This window comes from Schistocerca gregaria, chromosome 3, assembly GCF_023897955.1.
Source record: "Schistocerca gregaria isolate iqSchGreg1 chromosome 3, iqSchGreg1.2, whole genome shotgun sequence".
In the NCBI taxonomy this organism is placed as follows: domain Eukaryota; kingdom Metazoa; phylum Arthropoda; class Insecta; order Orthoptera; family Acrididae; genus Schistocerca; species Schistocerca gregaria.
The window spans coordinates 903964305-903985868 of NC_064922.1; the positions used below are offsets into that span (position 1 = coordinate 903964305).

At 35.9% G+C, this 21564-nt stretch overlaps 2 protein-coding genes across 3 annotated transcripts in view; both read right to left on the reverse strand.

The window, feature by feature from the left end:
- LOC126355227 (longitudinals lacking protein, isoforms A/B/D/L) overlaps positions 1-21564 on the reverse strand; it is a 718131-nt gene that overhangs the window by 50098 nt on the left and 646469 nt on the right. The gene's annotated exons all lie outside the window — the stretch shown is intronic.
- Positions 1413-7901, reverse strand: LOC126355233 (longitudinals lacking protein-like). Its single transcript, XM_050005510.1, has 2 exons — positions 7807-7901; positions 1413-2779 (listed from the first exon to the last, which is right to left on the reverse strand). Exons 1-2 carry the CDS (start codon positions 7859-7861, stop codon positions 2538-2540), a joined length of 297 nt encoding a protein of 98 aa, XP_049861467.1. The 5' UTR covers positions 7862-7901; the 3' UTR covers positions 1413-2537.

A 21564-nucleotide genomic window follows, 5' to 3' on the forward strand; every position in this document is an offset into this window, starting at 1 on the left:
GTCCTTAGTGCTCTCATGTCTAAAATATTTGTGAAACAATGGAAAGTTCAGGATGGAATATAGCAATATCATGAAAAGGAAAGTTTCTACTCACCATATGGAAGAGATGCTAAATCACAGATAGGGACAACAAAAAGACTGTCACAAATAAAGCTTTTGGCTAGTAAGGCCTCCATCAACAACAGACAACAGGCATATATACACACTCCCGCGAACTTATCTCACACACACGACTCATGCACGTGTGTGTGTGTGTGTGTGTGTGTGTGTTTCTGTTGCCTATTGTTGACAAAAGCTTTATTTGCGGCAGTCTTGTTGTTGTTGTGCTTATCTGTGATTCAGCATCTCTGCTATATGGTGAGTAGCAACTTTTTTTTCATAATATTTGTGAAACATATGTTTTAGAAAATATCTTTGTTACATTTTAATACCACCTCCCTTTCTACTTCCAGCCTCATCCCCCTCTCCCCACTGTCCCTATCCATCATCCATGACACATAGATCTGTAAACTGCAGAATAGGATTAGTAAAATGACTGAATTTTATTACAGGCCTGCTGTACAGCTGTAGAACTGTTCCTCTTATTTTACAATTAAAAGATAGACGGGGGGGGGGGGGGGGGGGGGGGGAGAGAGAGAGAGAGAGAGAGAGAGAGAGAGAGAGAGAGAGAGAGAGAAGGAGGGAAGAAGAACGTTTGAATTTCCCAATTTGTTATTAACCAGGTACAGTTTTAAATATTTTCATATATATTACCTATTTCAATAGATACTTATTAATGTTTGATTGTATTACTGTTAGATCTGAAGATGTTCATTTAGTGATAGAAACTAGTTATCATTTGCGACAGTTTGCAAATATGACTGTGTAGAATAGATATTTTACTGTCAACATTTTATAGTCCCAATCAACTCCTACAGAATGCAAACTGTACCTTAAAATATACCGAAAGTTGTTATCTTCCTACAAAGAATAGATTCATTTGTTTTGCACTTCAAAGATAAGTCAAAGTTGTGGATTTTGTTGACAAGTTACATGAAGAGTTTTCTATCAAATGATTTAAATTCTAAGACATTTAGTTCTCTCAACCAAATTTTCCTGCTGGTACCAAATAAAATTCAGTCCCAGGAGCCTGTTGCTCTTGGGACTTACTTTCTCCCTCATGGAATTTTTAAAACATGAACACTCAATGACTAAATAGTGAATGACTTTTGTAGCTTGTCTCAGGACACATGCCCTTATTACTGAGTGCCCTTTCTTTACACCAGTTTCTAGATATGACAATATAACATTGATCTTCATTAGTCAAATTTTACACAGCTGTTATTTTCATCATCTTTATACTCCTGCACTTTTATTCAGTGTGGGATACTATACTTTTTACACAGCAATGACACATTATATTATATGGAATAACATGATTTACTCCATAAAAACAATCCATGATCAATTTCCAAATAATGCTTCTATTATTGCATCATCATATACAGTAATTCTGCATATCTAAACAATTTGTACTACGTCAAATGTTTGCATTCAGTAAGAGGCAAGTAACTTGAACTGCAACAATATTAACACTCTAATGATGGCAACCAATCTTAATAATAATACAAAAAGTTATTTAAAGTATCTCTATTAAATCAAAAACTACCTATAATATTACCCATAATACGGTGAACCAAAACTTCACTGACAAAGTTTCAGATGGTTTTCAGGGATATCATCTGAATGTTTTGGTACAAGGGGCCTATGGTTTTAGGGTGGCTCATTACAGAGTTAATCACATTTCATTTGGCATCTTTCTGCAATTAGCCTTGTTTCTTTATTACACAGAAAACAGTGCACAACAGTGCAAATATTGATGGTATGCACTGTGTCTCTTGTTTGGAAATGAGCTTGTTCCATTCAGTCACAGTACTTGCTGTTCACAACAATAATGCTTGCTTGGCTCTTTGCCCTCAAGCTCACATTCCATACTGCATGGTTCTGTCTCAGGTTTGTTTACCTGCAGTGTCAGTCATATGTTAACAGTGATATAAAGCAGTATGGACAGGTTTATTGTTGAAGATTTGGCCAATATACATTATGTGTTCACTGAGTGTAGTGGAAGAGGGGCACAACACACTATGCTGAGCTGATCCCACTGTGACAAAAATCGCCTCACATTTGGAGGTTGTTGCATTACTCCGAATTGTGTATTTTCCATTTTGAGTATTCAGTGCTACAGGATTGTGGCAACAAATTGAATAAATCATAATTTCATTATTACTCTGCAGCAAGCTTTGGGTCCTTTATTCCAAAATATTCATAAGGTGTCCCTGAGCAATCTCTGAAAGTTTGTCAGTGAAGTTCTGATTTACCCCATATATTGAAATAATGGACACTTATTCCACATAAAAACTTTTTTTATCATTAACATGTGGTAAAATTGATAACTGGATAATGAAAACACTGCAAGCACAAATTTGCGCACATGTGAACATAAACATGCTCTCTTTTACACATACATATACAGCTGCATAATATAAAGTAGTATAAACTCAGTTATTTGCATGTAAAGAATGTATATGTCTCAGGAGATTAGATCTTTGGCTTGTAACATAAGAACAACTAGGACAAAAGAATGAAGGTTGCTTTCCACATTCCAGTCTCTTGTGCCTTGATAAGCTTTTCTGATGCCTGTACGATTTCCCACATTCTCCACATCTAAATACAGGAAGAAACTGCTGTAAGTCCTGAAAATGGCTTTTTATGTAACATCTCTCTAGGGCTGTTTCTGCACCTGAAATTTGAGACATTAAGTTATTAATGAGTAAATTAGGCCTAAGTATGATATAGACTTTTGGAAATATTTCTCAATGCTCTGAGCCATCAATAATACGAAATACAAGATGATCTAATGCCCCAAAATGCCAAATAAGCTTATAATCTCTTTAGTAAGTAAAGAATTCGTTATGCAGAATATTTAAGAAAAACATTAAAAAGAATTATCTGTGCACTAGGTAAAAAAATAATTGTTCCTGTAGCAGCACAACTATAAACTTCCTGCTAAAGCTTCATTAGGCCAAGTTTTTTATTTCACTTTACACACAATATTTAAATGACCAACCATGTCATCTTCTTTATGTGCTATGAGCTTTGTTGTTAGGGGTACTTACTGCATCAACTGCAACTGTTTAGTAAACTCATGTTTACAGCATGACACAACATGACAATAACATAGTCATCTCAGTAGCAAACTTATCTTTAGTTATACTGAAACGTTTATGAATAAAACAAGACAATAAATTTAGCCAAATCTTTATAATTAATACCAAAAAGAAAACTAATATGAGTAGATACATAATTCTAAAACTAACAACAGTCCCCTCCCTTTCACGGTACAGAATTTACAGGCCTTGTGTACCATGTTGTTGTTGTAATTCCACATTAAATTGAGTGTTCTCTTCTAAATGGCTGTGTATGCCAGTTCTCAGCTTAGAGGAAAAGATGGGTAGCGCTAACTCCACTTGAATAACGCACAATAAAGCACTGCACTGCTCACACTAATTTCTCTCTTTATGACTGCCATTAGAAGTTTTTAGATGACAGTAACATATCAAATGGATAATGTTCATGAAACAAGACAGAATTACTGGAGGAGCTCACTACATGAAAGGATCTCAAGCAGAATCTGAGTATAAAGAATGCAGTCGATGGAATGAGTAAAGATAACAATTTACCCCGCAGAGAATGCATAACACAGCAGATAGGTCCACTAACAACAACTGAAATGTAATAGTTTATTAACATCCATTCTACTTCAGAGAATGCAAACACGCTGATGCAAACACAGAAACACTGTTCAAGAACTGTGGGCTGACTGGAAGCAGGAGTTATCCTACGTTACTGTGTACATTTTCTTATTTTATGTTCACCACCACTCAACATCTCCAATATGCAATGATTATCTGTATCCATTCCATTGCTTGTATTCCACCCACAACTGTCCATTATCATAAAAAGAATGTTGTTATCACTGAAAATCAAAATCTTCTACTTGATATAGTCAGAGCACAATGGCAGAACTTAGGTCTCTGTGAACTATGGCCACTATAAGCATAATGAAAAGAAGACACCATCTTAGTCACTTGTCATATGAAAGGATATCAAGCATAATTTGAATATAAAGAATGTGGGTGGTGGAATGAGTAAAGATAACCATTTACCCAGTGGAGAATGCATAACACAAGAGGTAGGTCCACTAACAACAACTGGAATGTAATAGTTAATTAACTTCCATTCTACTTCAGGGAACCCAAACACAGAAACACTGTTCAAGAAACGTGGTCTGACTGAAAGCAGGAGTTACTGTGTTCATTTTCTTATTTTATGTTCACCACCACTTAACATCTCCAACATAGGAATGGTTATCTCCATTTGTTCCATTGCTTGTATTCCACCCACTACTGCCCAATGTCATAAAAGAATGTAGCTATCATTGAACATCAAAATCTTCTACTTGAGATAATCAGAACACAATTGCAGAACATAGGTCTCTGGGAACCATGACCAGTCTATGTATAATGAAAAAAGACACCGTCTTAGTCACTTGTTGTGGGAACCATTACCACATCTGTAGATGGCAGCACAGCAATTGTTTATGACACTGCCAGTGGGCCGACATTTGCCTGCTCCCGTACAGAAGTACCATTAGGTGAAAGCTTGGCAATGATGCTCCACCCACAAGCATGCAGAACATAAAGAGAGACAGCAGCCGATATTATACAGATGTCCACACTGTTCTTTGATCTCATGGGCTGCAATCCATATGGACTGAAATCAACACATGTTCCCCATAATCACAAACAAAAGCTGGACAGCTGTCTCTCATTCGCCATGTTTCTTGTGCCTGCAAATTAAATGATATCCTTGAGATGGGAGGCCATTCGCATGCTCGGCAGGTCATGCATTCATTGTCTTTCTGTGACCATTAGGCTACACTCCATGCCTCACTACTGAGAAGTGTGTACCCTCCGGGTATCAGTGGTTGAGCTGTTCACCTAGGTCTCGCAAAGCTCACAGTACGACAGTTCTGAAAGTGGGAAAAACCACTCATTGCATGGTTCAGTGGCGACTTGGACACGGTTATTGGTAGACAAAGACACATGATGATAGACTCAATTGGCATGAGTGACCAGGAATTGCAACTGGGTTCACTTTTGAATGTTTCTATGCTCACCCATAGTCCATGCAGACATCGTTTGGGTCTTGAACATTATTCCTTTTGTGTGTATTTCCCTTGCTTGTGTCTCAATGATTTCAGTGTGTCCACTCTTATGTGAGGACTTAGAGCAGTAGGATAATTGTGACCATGGAGGATTTCCAAAGGTACTAGAGGAGCTGTTGGCATGTAATCAGTTACTGGAAAATGAGCTGCAGACACGAACCATGTGCACAGACTCTCCTACCCAGAGCCAGCCCATGAAAATTTGCATATGCAAAACAGCACTGCACTGCTGCCCTCTGCTGCCGCTGGGGCAGCAACCAGCACTGGGCGTGTGTTGGTTAGGTTGCCCCCCTTTCGGCCCAGTGACCCGTTCATGTGGTTTAGCCAAGTGGAGATGGTTTTCCTAAGCAATAATATCAAATGTGAACTAGCAAAATTTGGATATGTCATTAGGCATCTGAACCAGAATCACACGGCCAAAGTATGGGATACAATAACTGCCCCAATGATGAAGTTCTCCCACAAGCAGCTTAATGAAGAGCTGATACACTGCATTTTGTCATCCAAGTAGCCAGTGAACACAGCAACTTCTGTGCCAAGAAGAATGCAATGACCAGAGGCCTTTGTTGTCTCTGCACCACCTGCAGAGCCTTTCACAGTCAGATATGGTCCCAGCTTCACTGTTGCGTGCTGTCTGGGTGTGCAACTTCCCGGCTCAGGTGCAAGCAGTCATAGCAACAAGGACCAACATACAACTGGGAGCTACCGGGACTGGAGGTCAGGGTGCACAATGCCCTGGCAATTACTGCCATCCGCAGCTGCCTATGGCCCCTTACCCCCACCAGCCACCTCCACTCCGCAGCATCACAAGCCTCCCACAGCCCCAGCAATGAACACTGACCTGCAGCACCTCATCAGAAATTGGCCACCCTGGTGGCAGCACTCAGCACACTGGTCGACCAGTTGGCATGCTCACACCAAGAGGGCAGCAGGCATCGCAGTGCCAGCAGACGAGGTGACAAGTGGTGTGGCTCACACAGTCAGTAACACAGCAGCAGCCATTTTCACAGTACCCCACTGATGTCAGAGTCTGATGTCAGCGTCTGATGGTACCACACCTATTTCGGCAATGAAGTGACCAAGTGCCACGTCCCTTGCTCACAACCAAATGCCGGCTGTGACCAGCCTAGATGCACCCACATGCAGTACTATATCAAAGAGTCTGTACGTGACAGAAGGGGTGGGGGCATGAAGTACCTAGTAGACACTGGGGCAGATTTATCAGTTTGTCCTAGAACCATGCTAAGAGATTGCAGGATGGCCAAAACTCTGTGTCTCACAGCGGCAAACAATTCTGCCATGAAAATGTATGCTCTGTGCAATAGGACTATTTCTGGACTTCTTGCAGTGTCTGATGCTTTTGTCTTTAGTACTCAAATCTTTGAAGCTATTGGAGATGGCTAGAGTTCAGCATGTTATGCTCTTAGAATCATCTCTCATTGTGTTGACCAAAATATAATAGTGTTGGCTTATTTTGTATCTATCCAATCCATGTTGTCTTATGGAATTATATTCTGGAGCAGTGTACTAAAATAAATAATGTGTTTATGCAGAAAAAGTGAGTAGTAAGAATATTGTGTAACATAGATCACTGAACATATTTCAGAAGCATTTATAAGAATCTTGGAATTCTTACATCAGTGCCAAATACATTTGCTCCTTAACGCTTTTTATTGATGATAATGATAGTCAATTTCATTTGATCTATGATTTACACAGTCAGATTACAAGAGACAAAAATAATTTTCATGTAGACTTTACCTCCTTGTCTATCCTTCACAATTCAAAATAAAATTAGAAAAATATCTCATTGGCCACTATCTATAAAAATTTTCTGAATGTCTAGATTCAATAATTGAAAAGTTTTTTTACCTACGTGACATGTAGTATTGTTTTTTGTAAAGCCGTATGATAAGTAGTTATGAACTGAAAATAGAATTTAGTATTTACAGATGTAGAAAAATATTACTTTCAGAAATACCACTGTAATCCAATAATTAAGCTAGTAACAGCATCAAAAGCTACAGAAGCTATATAGTACAATGAGGAGACAGCAACTTTTGTCAAAGTAGCAGCTCCTTTTCTAATTTACTCAATTTAGCATTTAGATAATATAAGCAAGAACAGATCTAATTAATATAGTGACAGTTCACTGTTAATACAGTATGAAGATTGAGTTTATACGATTTATTTGTCTTTTTTAATATGTAACTTCACTCTTTCTACATCCTTGAAGGTTCTCGTTTTCCCATGGGATCTATGAAACTTGATGAATGAGTGAAAATACCCTATCAGACTTGCAGCATATTTAACTGATTTGGAAGACTTGAATGTAATCCAATCTTCTAGTCTAACCCTAACATTATCACTGCTTACTGGAGCTCACAAAATTACTAAATATTCTTGCACTACAATGAAATCAGCTCAAAGTTTCAAGATAAGCTGTTCTTTATTCAGTATTGTGTAGCAGTTGTGACAATGTTTTTATTTACTTATCCAACCATTGACAATGAATATTGTATGGATGTTGGCCACTGCACCTCCAGAAGTATTCAGCACCATTCCAGATGTAGGTTGTATTGCAACATCCCACATGAAAACAATGCTGATATCTCTCACACTGATTGCCGTTCTTCATGATTCTGTAGTAGTTTACATGCTAGTCCATAATGACAACCAAGGTATCCAGTTAAAAAGCTGGAACATAAAGAGTCAAACTGACTGGTATGGATGGAAAAATATGATCACTATTACCAAAACATCCTCTAACCTGAGGGATGTATTGAATAGAATTGTTTGAAAATGAGAATTAATTACCAAAAACTGTGTTAGGTTATTTACATGTAGTTTCTAAACTTGAATACTTGGCATAATAAAAATAAATTATGTGAGAAAATGAAAGTTATTCACAAAATACAGCTTCATTTACCAAAAAGAATAAAATTTTTTTTATGAATGACTGTGTTCATATAATTTGTAACAGCAATTTACTTGACTCAAATGTTACTTAATGAAGATTTTATGATATGTTCAAGCTTTTTGGACACAGAAATCAAAGTTAGATTCAATCATTATAGATGATCAGAAACTAGTTCATACACATATGGTCAGATTTCAGTGCCCAATGGGACATTTTCTTTCCCAGTTTGTTTTAACTTGAAGCAACTCAATATTTCAAAAACAATGCATCATATGAAAAAAAAGTTCGAGATAAAAAGTTAATATTAGTTCAAGGAACATCTGTCTGAGCTACAACTGATCATCTCCTAGTTAACCCTCCTGCATGGGCAGGGTCAACTTTTATATTTTCAAATGGGAACACCTCATTTTCATTGCATATTTGAATTCTACATCAAAAACTACATACGGTTTTCAGTTTGCATCCTTTGTGTACTTATGGGTGATATTTAGATTTGAAATTTACTTCAGCATTGCAGATTTGACTGTACAGTAGAATATGGCTCGCCATTTCAGTGTCTGGTTAGAAACTACTTTTAGCGTGTTCCAGGAACATCAATGCTGATGTAATAGTTTTCTGTTTGATGATTCCCCTCATCTCTCACCATTGGGGTGCTTGATTTCAGTGAGTCACCTTGCGTTTCACCATTGGGGTGTTCGATTTTTGTGACACCCCTTGCCTCAAACCACTGGGCTGGTCGATTTTGTGAGTAACAAGGACAGATGTGCCTCTCACTATCACTTCACAGACATTTTACCTTATTACAACAGTTGGGTTTGTATTCTGTCAGTAAACATGCAGTGCCCAGCGTGAGAATTATGGTGGTAGGATGGAAACACACATCAAAAACAGTTACCGTTATGGCGGGGTTTGAGAATGGCCACCAAAATTAAGGGAACAGAAGACTGTATTACCATACAAGTAGCTTACTTGCCATAAATGTCAATCCCTAGCCATATTATTTGCACTGTACAACCTTCAAGTAACATCTGCACAAAAATTTACATTTACATTGTAAATGAAATGTAAAATCAAATGTGTGCTTCTTAATTCCAAAAGCAGACACACTTGTTATTTGTTGATTACTAGGCATCTACCATGAATGGGTAACACTGGTTTGAGTAAACTGTATATATTTATTGGTTTAGAATCTGAATATCCTTTAAAATGGGGGAGGGGGGGGTTTCCATTTGAAAATATGAAGTTGACCCAGCCCACACAGAAGTAGTTAGAGGTTGGCCAGTTGTAGCACAGTCAGATGTCCTCCCCCCCCCCCCTCCCTCCCCCTCTGGCCACCATAGCAATATTAACTTTTCACCTAGAACATTTGTTTTCCAAATAACTCAATTTTTTTTATAGATATCTAGCTGTCTCAAGTTAAACCAAATACACCTTATGTTTCTGACATTGTTTGTAGCACTACTGCATATTTATGTCTACAAGCAAGTTTACTTAAAAGAGCGCCATGATGGACTCTGTCAAATGCATGGAAAGATCTAAAAACACTTCTCCCATTTTGTAACCCTCATTTATTTTCTCCATCAGACAGTGTACAAACTGTACTGCTGCAGATATGGTGCTCCGACCACATCTAAAGCCATGTTGGAAATCTCCTATTGAGTTATTCATATTATGGTGCTCGATTAAGATTTCTAGTGTTATTTTTTCAATTGTCCTCTGTGTTAGTTAGAGGTTTTTCTTCTAGAGTCAAGAGGGGTTTATCTCAAATGCTGTTCATACTTTGGCCCTTTTTCTGCATAATTTTATCCTCTGTGTTGAAAGAACACATTTTATTTATACTGGTTGCTTTGCAATTATATTGCAATTGTTCTTTCCATAACTTTTCTCAGAAGTTCATCATCAAATAATTGATTAAATTCAGGTTGCATTGTGAAGATTTGACCATTTAAGTCATATACGCAATTTCCCATCACCTTTGTGTCTAAACCAATGAAAGTATTTATGCCTGAGAAAATATTGTCAGTGGTTATTGCACTATGGCCTTCATCCAACATTTGGAACTTCACTCTGGGAAGTAATTGAAAGATGTATACTTATAACTTTCAATACTCTTGATCAGTACTACCAGACAGAAAATTCTCCACAAACAATGAGTTTCAATTAAGTCTGCATTTCCTTACTGCTTGATGAAACTGAATATATTTTCCCATGGCTAGTTGTGTGTTTCCTGTATTGTCAGTGTTAACAACATCAACTATTACTGAAAATGGTGATGTTTCACCATTTATGAATTTGATTAATGTTGTCACAACTCATTCTATGAACTGAACTGATCTGTATCACAAATTATTTCACTGAAATGTCCTATTTTTATTATGAATTTTATTTAAAATTAGTTCAGGTTTTAGTTACCTACAGTGTTAAGCAGAATGTGGTATCATTTTTCATTCATCATCATCGTCATCTGACATCCACTGTTGGATACAGATTTGCTACAAACTTCCGCATGGGTTACAGTCTTCAGCTATGTACACCCAGGTTGCTCCTGTATGTTTTCTGATGTCATTTGCCCACCTTAATTAGGTGGTTTTGTTAGTTTTGTCATCTCTCTTGGAATCCTAGATAAAATATTCTTGGCCTATCTGCCATCAAAAACCTTGGAGGCCCCCCCCCCCCCCCTTTTTCATGTCTTGTAGTAATCCCCATTTACGTCTATCTAATCCCTATTGAACAGCTCTCAGTTTTCGATGGTCTTCTTAAACTAAAAATCCGTGCCTGATAGGGACACAACATTTAAGGTTAGAATAAGGTTCGAGAGACTGTCTTATAAAAAATTAGAACTGAACAGACGGACAAAATTCCTTACAGTTTTCTTAAAAATAAAGTTGTTTTTTGGAACAATATTGGAGAACTCGAAACCAATGTAAGTGAGCTTCTCATTTAATTAGAACGTTTGGGGAATTCTGAAGGGTTGATGTTTTGTGCATATCAGAACCCTGTGTGATGTTGGGGTTAGAGGAGTTTAAGAAAGTTGTTACAGGCTAACATCAGCTTCACGTAAGAACAACATGGCAAAGATTTCATAAACATAAACACAATGTAAAAAAAGACATTTTTATGTAAATTATAGTGAGTTGTTACTGATTAATACGTTACTTATCATTATAAGGGTATACAATGCATGAATGGTAAACTTTCAACTATTTATGGGAAATGTAAAACTGTTGTTGAGTTACTTGTCAGATGAGAGAGATTTCATTGTAAATGTCTTGAAAGATTCTGATAGAATGAACAATCAAATAATGTTATTTGACAGCTGCAATTGGATTTCAGTAGTGAACTTTCCAACTCATGTGCATAAGCTACTAATTAATACTGATACATTTAGTAGGCAATGCTCACATTGAAAAACAATATCAGGAAAAGGATACATTATTATGCACTGAAAAGATGAACCACTGAGTTGCAAACAGGCACAATGAAAGGTCTTTCACAAAAGCAAGCACACCTCATGTGCACAGACTGCTACCACCAGCAGCAGCTTGGCCAGAGATGCTGTTTTCCCTGAAGGAAGCTTCAGTCAAAAGCAGTAATGTGTAACAGTGTTTCCATTGGGCCTGTCTGCAATTCAGTGGGCCATCTTTACAGTGAGTAGCAATCTATCCTGTTTCCGTTGTTGGATTTCACAGTGAAAAAATATTGTTTCCCCCTTGTCATACATGACTGACAAATAATGAAAATAAACAATGTAGTACCAAACAGTGCCCAAGTGCAAGAAACACTTATTAACGTCACCACATTGACATGTTAAAGAACAATAAAAAATAGGAAGAATATGAGCAGCATAGAATGAGACGCTAATGTGACATTAAACACATGTGATTTTTATGATAATAACTGTAAGTAGTTCCCCCTCCTGAAAGAAAGAGAGAGAGAGAGAGAGAGAGAGAGAGAGAGATAAACAACTAAAGGAAGTAAAAAAAATCTAGCAAACATAACAGAAATTTATATAATCAACAGGACATATAAAAAAACTACATCAGTTGCAGCCAATAAAACGTACTGCAAAATATTAATACAAATAATGAAAAAAATATAAATATTAATACAAATAATGAAAAAATATACACATCAATACTAGAATTAATTATGCTTGTAATAAAATCAAAAACACGTGAACTGTAGTAAAGCAAGAGACAATAAAACCAGAAATTATACAAGGCAGTGTTGCCATTACAGTCGAATCTTACATTCTCTGCTTTTATATTTTACATCATTCTACACCATAAATTCATAGACCTGGTGAAGATCCCATAAGATCAATGCTAAAAATTTCCTGATTTTACATTTTTTCCTAGGAAGGTTTATCTCAAGTTCTGACTCAATTTCTTGCTTGACTTTGTCACATTGGCTTCCCACTGACATTTTATGTGACTGAACGAATGGTAAGTGGTTCAAAAGACACACGGTTTGCACCAAGGATTGTGGTGGAATTAAGGGAATATTTTAGGCTGTTGTAGAGAGGGGAGATATGAAAGAGGAAATGCTGATGCAATTCATGATCTGTGTTGCCGACACCACTTGCGGCATTTAGCTTCATTGTACAATTATTATACAACTACTGCTATGTTTGCAGTGGTAATAGAAGAACAAGACAGTCGATGTGAAGTGTGCCTGGCTGAGCAAATATGTGATGAAGAGGTTCAGCCGCCACCTTTTTTTGCCATTTATAACTCAGTCTCATGTTTTCGCATATATTTCTTATGTACTGTATTCATCAACAATATCAATCATCAACCTTTTAAATTCAGACACTGAGTCTCCACGAATATGCTCGGTCATAATTGAGGAAATGTCGCCCAGCTGTGGCTGGTGAACTGTTATTGACTGGCGACTTGTTAAGTCACCCAATAACCATTGCAGCCACCAAACCACAATAACACATGTAAAATGAGCTCACCTACTGGATGTGTGGAGAGGGGAGTGGCCCTTCATTGATAGGAGTGCAGGTATGGGTGAAAGCATTTTATGAAGTGCTGAAAATTTACTTTTCATGTAGATGATGTGCTATGACAGACTTGTCACACAGAAATAGAACAAGGGTTTTGCGATAGCACATTTTAAAGACTTCTATATTCCAATATGACATGATGCAGTTGCAACAACTACATACACTACTCATGTATTTACTTTGTACCACTGCACATCCTAAAGACTGGCAGCAGCGTTAGAGGGCATGAAGCGAAAATGTAGCACCTGAGCTTTTACATCTTATACAGTATACAGAAATTCACTGAACTGACTTCTACTAAATTTGTAACAACAACTGGGAAAGTAAACGCATTTCTTCACGTCTCTGTTTCTCTCATTAAGCCTAAAATAATGTCTTAACAGTGAGCATATGAAGTGTGGCTCATAAGAAAAGCATTAAACAATAACAGCAATAGTGCCAAATTATGTAACCAAGCGGATGTCAGCACTTATGCTTATGGTTTAACCACTTAGCTGGTGTGATGCTTTTGGTTTAATTCAACATATTCAGCAATGTTTGATTTCTTCTCAGTGAGCACAAAGGATGACCTCTCAGAAATGTGTGTTTTGAGCATTTAATTTGTAGTTATAGCAAGTTGAAAAACAGCTGGATTACCTTGTAACTAGGTACCAATTTCAATTTTTTGATGAGTTTTTACTTGTTGTTACACATCCGTGACTTTTTAAGAACTGATTAAATTCATTACCACAAATTATTGTATAAACATTGTATTGCACATTTAATTTCCTTCACTTAGACATATTTTATACAAAGTATTGTAGAGGGTTGTGATTTTCAATCATACACACCAATTACATGTGTTTTTGATAATATTTTGGGTGAGGGTGTTTAACAATTTCCCCAATTCTTCATCTTCCTCAATTCTGCACTTTTTAAGTCTGCAATGCACAAAAATGTAAAATAGGTGTTTCAATTTAATCTGAATGGTCATACTGTGGATGGAAAATCACAAGTGGAAAATATTTTTAATTATAATTTCCTAAATGTAGTAGAGAAAACTTAGTCTAATATTTTAATTTGAGATCTACTGGAAATGTCACTCCATAAAAATTAAGTAATTGAAAGAAGCATTTTTTTGAGAAACTGACATGTAGAAGTTCTTAAAAACCTCTGCACAGTATCAATGGAATACTGATTAGAGTTATGGTTAGCATTTCTAACTTCCTACATCACACCATTAGTGACATATGTAAAGCAAGAATATAAAATTGCATTTGTCCAGAGAGATTAAAATTGCCATTCTTAAATACTTTTTGTAAGAAATGTAACAAGAAATAAAGTAATCTGCCCAAGATCTGTGTCATACTTCAGTATAAATAATATACTTATTACGTCACAATTTTCAATCCAGGAGAGTTGTTTAACTGGAATGCCATTTCTACATTTATGCATGAAATATTCAAGCTCTAAATTTTTTTAAGAAAATTACCAATTGCTACTTTTGTGATCTAACCTACGCTTATGCTGATGTGGCTCACTATTTTCTCCAAGAAAAAGATTTATATTGTAATTAACAGCTATTTTGAATCATAATTAACTAAAAGGAGGCAAAAAGGCACATTAAATAATTAAAACAGTGCAGGAAGCACATAATACTCTAGGGAAATTAGAAATATCACCAATAGATTTCCACAGGTTTCAATTTGAGGTCTAGTTCTGCATCTCCCAATGACTTGTTCAGTGAGGGTTGGTATTTTGGCAGATGAATGAAAAGTATTACAGTAAAACCCATTACAGGGGCAGAAGGAATTGTGTCTAATGTGTTTCAAAGATATAGAAAGTGACTCTCTGCAAACACAGTCTTCCTTCTCAAACAGAAATATTCAGCAAAGAAAAAAGATAAAACCCCATTAGCAACAAACTCATGAATCTGGAATTTGTCTTACAAGTACCTCTTCAAGAAATTATGTATTCTACCTAAATCTTCACAACATTATTCACTACTGAAATTATTTATAAGGCATTATGAAAACAACAGTAAATCCCCCAACAACAAAAAATTACTTTCATTTGCTTATCACTGAAGCTGTCTGTGGCTCAGGGAATGTTCAATTTGTTGTCACAAAAAATGAGATTTAGCAAAAAATTGAACATGTATGATGTTGCAGGAAAGTCTGTTCATAGAAGGATTGTCTGGGATGTAACTTTACCATTTCTATTTGAACTCTTCTATTGGTTGGAGGGTTTGACAAGTTGCTGGGAGTTGTTATCTTCCGATACAACCAACGCCAGTTTCCTCTGAACTCACAGAGAGTCAGGCCCCAATGTAGTGTTCACCTGAAGAATGCAATGCAACCGAATTCTGTAAGAAATTTGGGAAGTCCACTGTTGAAAAGTTTCCAGTGATAGAATAAACATTTGGAACTGAATGTCTGTCAAAATGGTAGGTGTATCAAAGGCACATTGCAATTTTGGAAGACTGGAATGATGTCAAACTTGCATTGGACACCCTTCACCATCAAAAAGTAAAAACATTGTGACTTATGTTCATACACAAAGTTTAGGATGAATGTTCACCTGATAGCTAAAGCTGTAGATACACCCAAAACTACAGCCAATGAGTGTGTCACCAAACAATTGCAGAAGAAACAATGTGGGTGAAACTGGTGCCAAAAGTTCTGACCGACAACCATTAGCCAAACAGAGCCCTTGCTTGTGAACTACTTGAATTGTATAGAAACACAGAATCTGACATAAAGCAAAACAAGTTTTATTCATAAAGAATAATAGTTTCTTCTACACTATCCTATCTTCCCAACAGAAAATTATCTTCATTTAGACACAGTTATATGCAGGGCCAGTTTTAGAACAATTTTCCAAACAAGTGACTTATCATTTGGCAACATCCCCCCCCCCTCCGCCCCTGTCCCGCCACCCCTCCCCACTTGCCACTTCTCCCATGAAAAATTGTACCAAAGTCAGTTTCTGCTACTAATTGTGATACACACTATATGCAAATTTTTCAACTTGGGTTCTCAAGTGGCCACTATTAATTGTGGGAAGTCCTGTATAGAAATCTTTCAGTTGTGACACTTCTGGCACCCCTTCCAGCTTGATGCCCCATGCAGTGGCTTGTGTTGCTCAGACTGGCCATAGTTATGTGTAATACAAAGGTCAAATATATTTAAATTTGTTGCTAAATTTTATGTTTCTCTAGTTAAAAAATATGAATGTCTATATAAATTCATGTAAATTACCACAATCATAGTTATTTCAGCAATAATGGATAAAATAAAGATGTTTACTTTAGTTGGTTAATTACAGTATGTCATGCTAATAATAATATGAAAAGTGTCCAAAAAGTATTTATTCATAAAAAAAGCCTTTGAGTACACAGTCAGCATGTAGCTGTACACTCAATTAAATCATTTACATGTATCTCATACACTGACGTATATGAAAGAAATCAGTCCTAATGGCACATGGAACATGAATGTACAAGTTCTATACTTATTTAATTTTCTTTTATTGCATATGCAAGGTCTCCATCTACTTCCTTGCTTATTTCTTCCACATTATCTTATATGGTGTGGTATTTAGTGATTATATGTCAGACTCCTTTGTATAGGTCATAATATATCTAATTAGGTCTGTTTTATTTTCTTGTATGATTTATTTATTTATTTTTCCACACACCATTTCGTACAACACTATCAGAACATAAGAAACACAGAGAAATAATATATACATATAAAATAGGATAGGATAAGGTGAGGATAGGGCAGGAAATCCTAATGCATTATGTACTGCTTTTGTGATGCATTTTCTCATTTCTTTTTTGGCTGCACTTTGGTTCTTTGTTAACTTAATATTAAAACTAGATTTAACAGTTAAATGATGTATGTAATAATGTGAGTAGGAATTACTGAACTTGCTTTGCTTAATGTAATTTACTTTCAACAGCATGTAATCTATTTGATACCTAACATGATACCCTGCAATTTTAGGTCATTGATTCATCTGTTGCAAGCAGACTAGGTATCTGTTATAACTACTTCAGAATGGTCAAAATATTTCAACATCTTTCATCTATAATATTTAATATATCAAAAATTCAAATTTACCAGCCCAGTTCAAAAATTAACAATAATTCATCACTGAAAAACAAGCAAAAATATTATGTATTGCTTACAACACATGTCAGGAGACAAAATATACATGAAGTGACATAATTTTGAATTGTTTCTGATTCCAGTGGATTTCATCTTTCTTCAACACAAACCAATGTCTGCATAGCATGAAATCCTATAAATATTTTTTGGTATTTATTTCTCTGCAATTTCTTATGTTATCAGCTAGATAATGCTGCAAAACTAACCTGGTAGTAGATTGTTATTAATTGTTGTTAATTCTTGTAGTAGTGGTAGTAGCAGCAGTTGCTTGTAGTTGCTTCGTGCCTTTAATACGTATTTTGACTCAGTCTTCAAGAGTTCTCCTTAATTGGATGTAAAGAGTATGAAATGCCAATGAACAGATACTTTTCGTATTTATTTACAAACTCTTTAATATCATTTATACTTTCAGTATTGAGTTACGCTATGTGTGAATGATACAGTGCCAGCACTCACTGAGGAAATGATGTCATTCAATTAATTGTATCCAACCGTTAATTAATCAGCATGATACATTTATATACATGTGAAATTGTCATTCAAGTGCTCATTTAAAACATTGTAACAATGTATTTGGCAAGTGTTAGGCAATGTGAGACAAATATGTAAATATTTAATCTTGGCATAAAAACAGTAACAGGAAGTTTTGGTACTGAGCAGCCTTTCATATTTGTTTGGTCTTTACAAAGATGCATATTTACATATACAAAAATGAAATTCATAGTTTAATACTTGATTGGAGACTTAAATTTCTTGAATAGTTTTCATTTGATATGTAAGCCAAACATTATACCTACCAGAGGAACTGACAGGCAGTGCATAAGTTCTCAGGAATTATAATCAATCTACATTTAAAAGAAATGAATAGGAATAATTTGCTCTGCTTCACAGCAATGACCATGAATTATTGCAGCACCAGCATTTATATAAAATTTCAAATACAAGAGACATACTATAATCTAAAAATGAAGAATCTTTTTAGAATATGAATGATAGTCCACTTAAAACATAATACAATATAAAGCATCTTAAAAAAATCACTCAGAGGAAACAATCATGGTGCTTATCTGAGAAGTTAAATAATTAATTGTAGATTACTAGGCTGATGTAACATAACATCACATTCAAATAACAAGTATCTCATACTTGCACCATTAAATATGAATAATATAACCGATAAAGCAACAAATTGTGCTGGAGTTCAATGTAAATGAAAAGGAACGAAAGGAAATTATTGCACATCAGCCTTGTCTGTTGTGCATGTTCTGCTGTTCTTGATACAGTGCCAAGTGTATCTACATACGAAAAAACACAACCTACCTACATATATCTTGGTATTATCATTCTCACAGGACTTAATGTCCAGCCAACAGTGAGGTAAGCAAAGATGGATTATTACTGTTCTAAAGAGCATGGGAAGGAATCGGCCAATGTTTTGATCATGAAACAAGTCAAGATTCACCTGTAGTTAACAACAGAAATTAAAGAAAGTCTAAAAATGGTTCCTCTATTAAGCTCTGCATTGTTGTCAATTTTCTTGTTGCAACAACACCAAGAGGCATATGTCTCAACTAAATAGCAACACTAGTCATTTTAGTATCAGTACAGGAAAGGGAAACTATAACTCTGAAGTAGCTCATAATAAGTATATGAAATGGTATTCATTTTGACAGTTACAGCTACTTTGCAATGGGTTCTGCTGTTTGTTGTAAACTATCTTACTCTTCCTGCTAGCAAATGCAAGACATATTATTATCTTAATAGTTCCTCCATTGAACAAAGAACATTATTTTTACCTGCTAAAATGTAGTAGCCAAAAAAGATGGTAATGGGATGAGACCTACTCTCCTTCATACACAAAGGAAACAAAAAGAATTCCTTAAAACTTTTTTTCCTGATGTGTCTGTTCACACTCTCAACTTGGACAGTATCTACTGCATTTCTGAGATATTCAAAATTGTGAGGGATTGAAGGATGGAAGGATCTAACATCCTGTTGATGATGAGGTCATTAGATAAGGTCATTAGACATGGAGCACAAGTTCAATTGGAAAGTATGGTGAAGGAAGTTGGTCTCATTCTTATCCAATGAATCATGTAAGAACTTCTCTCAAGTGATGTAGGGAAATCAGATGAAACCTAAATCTGGATGTCCAGTCAGGCATCTTCTTACTACTATGTCCCACCATTTGGTGTGATGTACAGATGATACATTTTTATGAGAGTTAAAAAGAGTTGACACCTTGGTTGGAAACCAAAGATACACATCTTTAATACGATATATTCAAGTATGAATATGCTTGTCATCATATCCCTGTATAGTTCATAAATTAGATGACAAATATTTGTATAACTGGAGCACTAGAGGCAGATCTGCACTGTCTGTAAAAGGCAAAGGTTTGAGTTTCTGTTGTGTCCAGCACACATTTAACATGTCAGAATGCTTTATAATTTATTGTTGAAGTATGCTCCAAGACATTAAGTTTGTGTATATCAACAATAAGAAAACTAGAGAACACATAAAAGTGCCGAACTATGAGCCCAACATTTTTAGAAGCTGAAAGGGAAATATATAAAAAAGATGATAGTAAGTAGATACAGAAATGCTATATTAAATGTCTACTATGTCCCAGAGTCTCATTTTCTGCTTTTTGTCAGCTTTTGTTCATCTCTTCTGTATTTTTCTATGTCTCCCGATCTTCTTGTAGTCAACACTGTACTGACTAAATTTTTCCCCTTTTGTCTTGTTTTTATGCGTTGTAGTTTCTGTTATTGACTTTTCTTTTCTTTTTCTCTTATCTTCTTTATCCCTCAGCCCATCTAATTTTGTCCCATCTACATTTCTAATTCTACCAGTGTGTGACTTTCGATTGCCTTCTCTACCAGTCATAAATTCTCAAATTTTCTATAACTGACAAGTGACTGCACTTCAGTACTGTCTTCCTATCATACGGAAGAGACCTTTGGCATCAAACTGTAGGTAAGTTTCCTGTCTAATCTCTATATAACAACAACTTCTTTCTCTTCAAATCAAATGCATGTATTTTTCATGGATGGGACTGGTGTTGAAACTGAAGATAACAGACAGAAACCTGAAATATTAAATTCCCCAATTAAAAATGTATTCACAAAATGAAAACACAACCATATTGGTATCTGATCACCGTACACACACACACACACACACACACACACACACACACACACACACACACACAGAGAGAGAGAGAGAGAGAGAGAGAGAGAGAGAGAGAGAGAAGTAAGGTATTTAAAAAAGAAAAACAAATAATTACAACTCAAAGTGAACACAGCACCATACCCTGAAGAAATTCTTATTACTATTTACATGGAACACATTGGGAAATTAGCCCCTTTCCTAGTTCATAGACTGATGGCCTTTGTAAGTCTGGTCCCTTCAACTCCCGCAAACGAATCCGTCCCCCTCCAGTTCATATTTGTCAAGTTTCTCCTGCACTCTGAACAGTTCTGTGTGACTGGAAAAATGTCATACATGCTTCTATGCTGTAACAATATGACATTCATGGAAGAAAGGCAGCTTCTGTCAAAAAATCAACATGGATTCAGCAAAATCCTTGAAAAATAGCTTGATTTGTTTATAAACAATTTCTTGCAAATTACAGATGCATGTGAACAGGTAGATTTTCGAAAGGCATTCAATACTGTACCACACCATTTTCTAATAACCTGCATATGGTTGTGTAAAGTGTATATACAGTTATGTGACTAGAACAAAACATTTTTTACCAGCAGAACCTAGTATGTTATTCTAGATGGCGAGTGTTCAGCAGAAACAAAAGTAACATTTGGTATGCCACAAGGAAACACTGGTTTTTTAATAATTTCAATATACAGAAACAATTTATCTGATAGTGTTGGTACCACAATCAATTGGTTGATGACGATTATGTCTACAAGCTCATATTTCATTGGGTTATTATAGGCAACTGCATTACATTAAATGGGATATTCTGGACGAAAAGTGACACTGCTCTCACAAAGCCCTGTAGGATAAATTTAGAGAATAGTATTTGAGGAATATTGTGGGTGCTGATGATCTCACTGTTTATCACCCTGAAACACAAATCACTGTGTCAATTCTGTTTCCACAAGGATATCTCAAGTAAGGATCATGAGAATAAGATAAGATAGATAAGGCATGTACAGAGTGATGTTTCCCTCCCCCCATCACAAAG

Coding starts and splice junctions, on each gene's coding strand:
- LOC126355233 (XM_050005510.1), bottom strand. CDS start 7,861: ATGTGGGATGTTGCAATACAACCTACATCTGGAATGGTGCTGAATACT. Junction 2,780..7,806: donor GGTGCTGAATACTTCTGGAG/GTGCAGTGGCCA, acceptor CTCAAATTTCAG/GTGCAGAAACAGCCCTAGAG.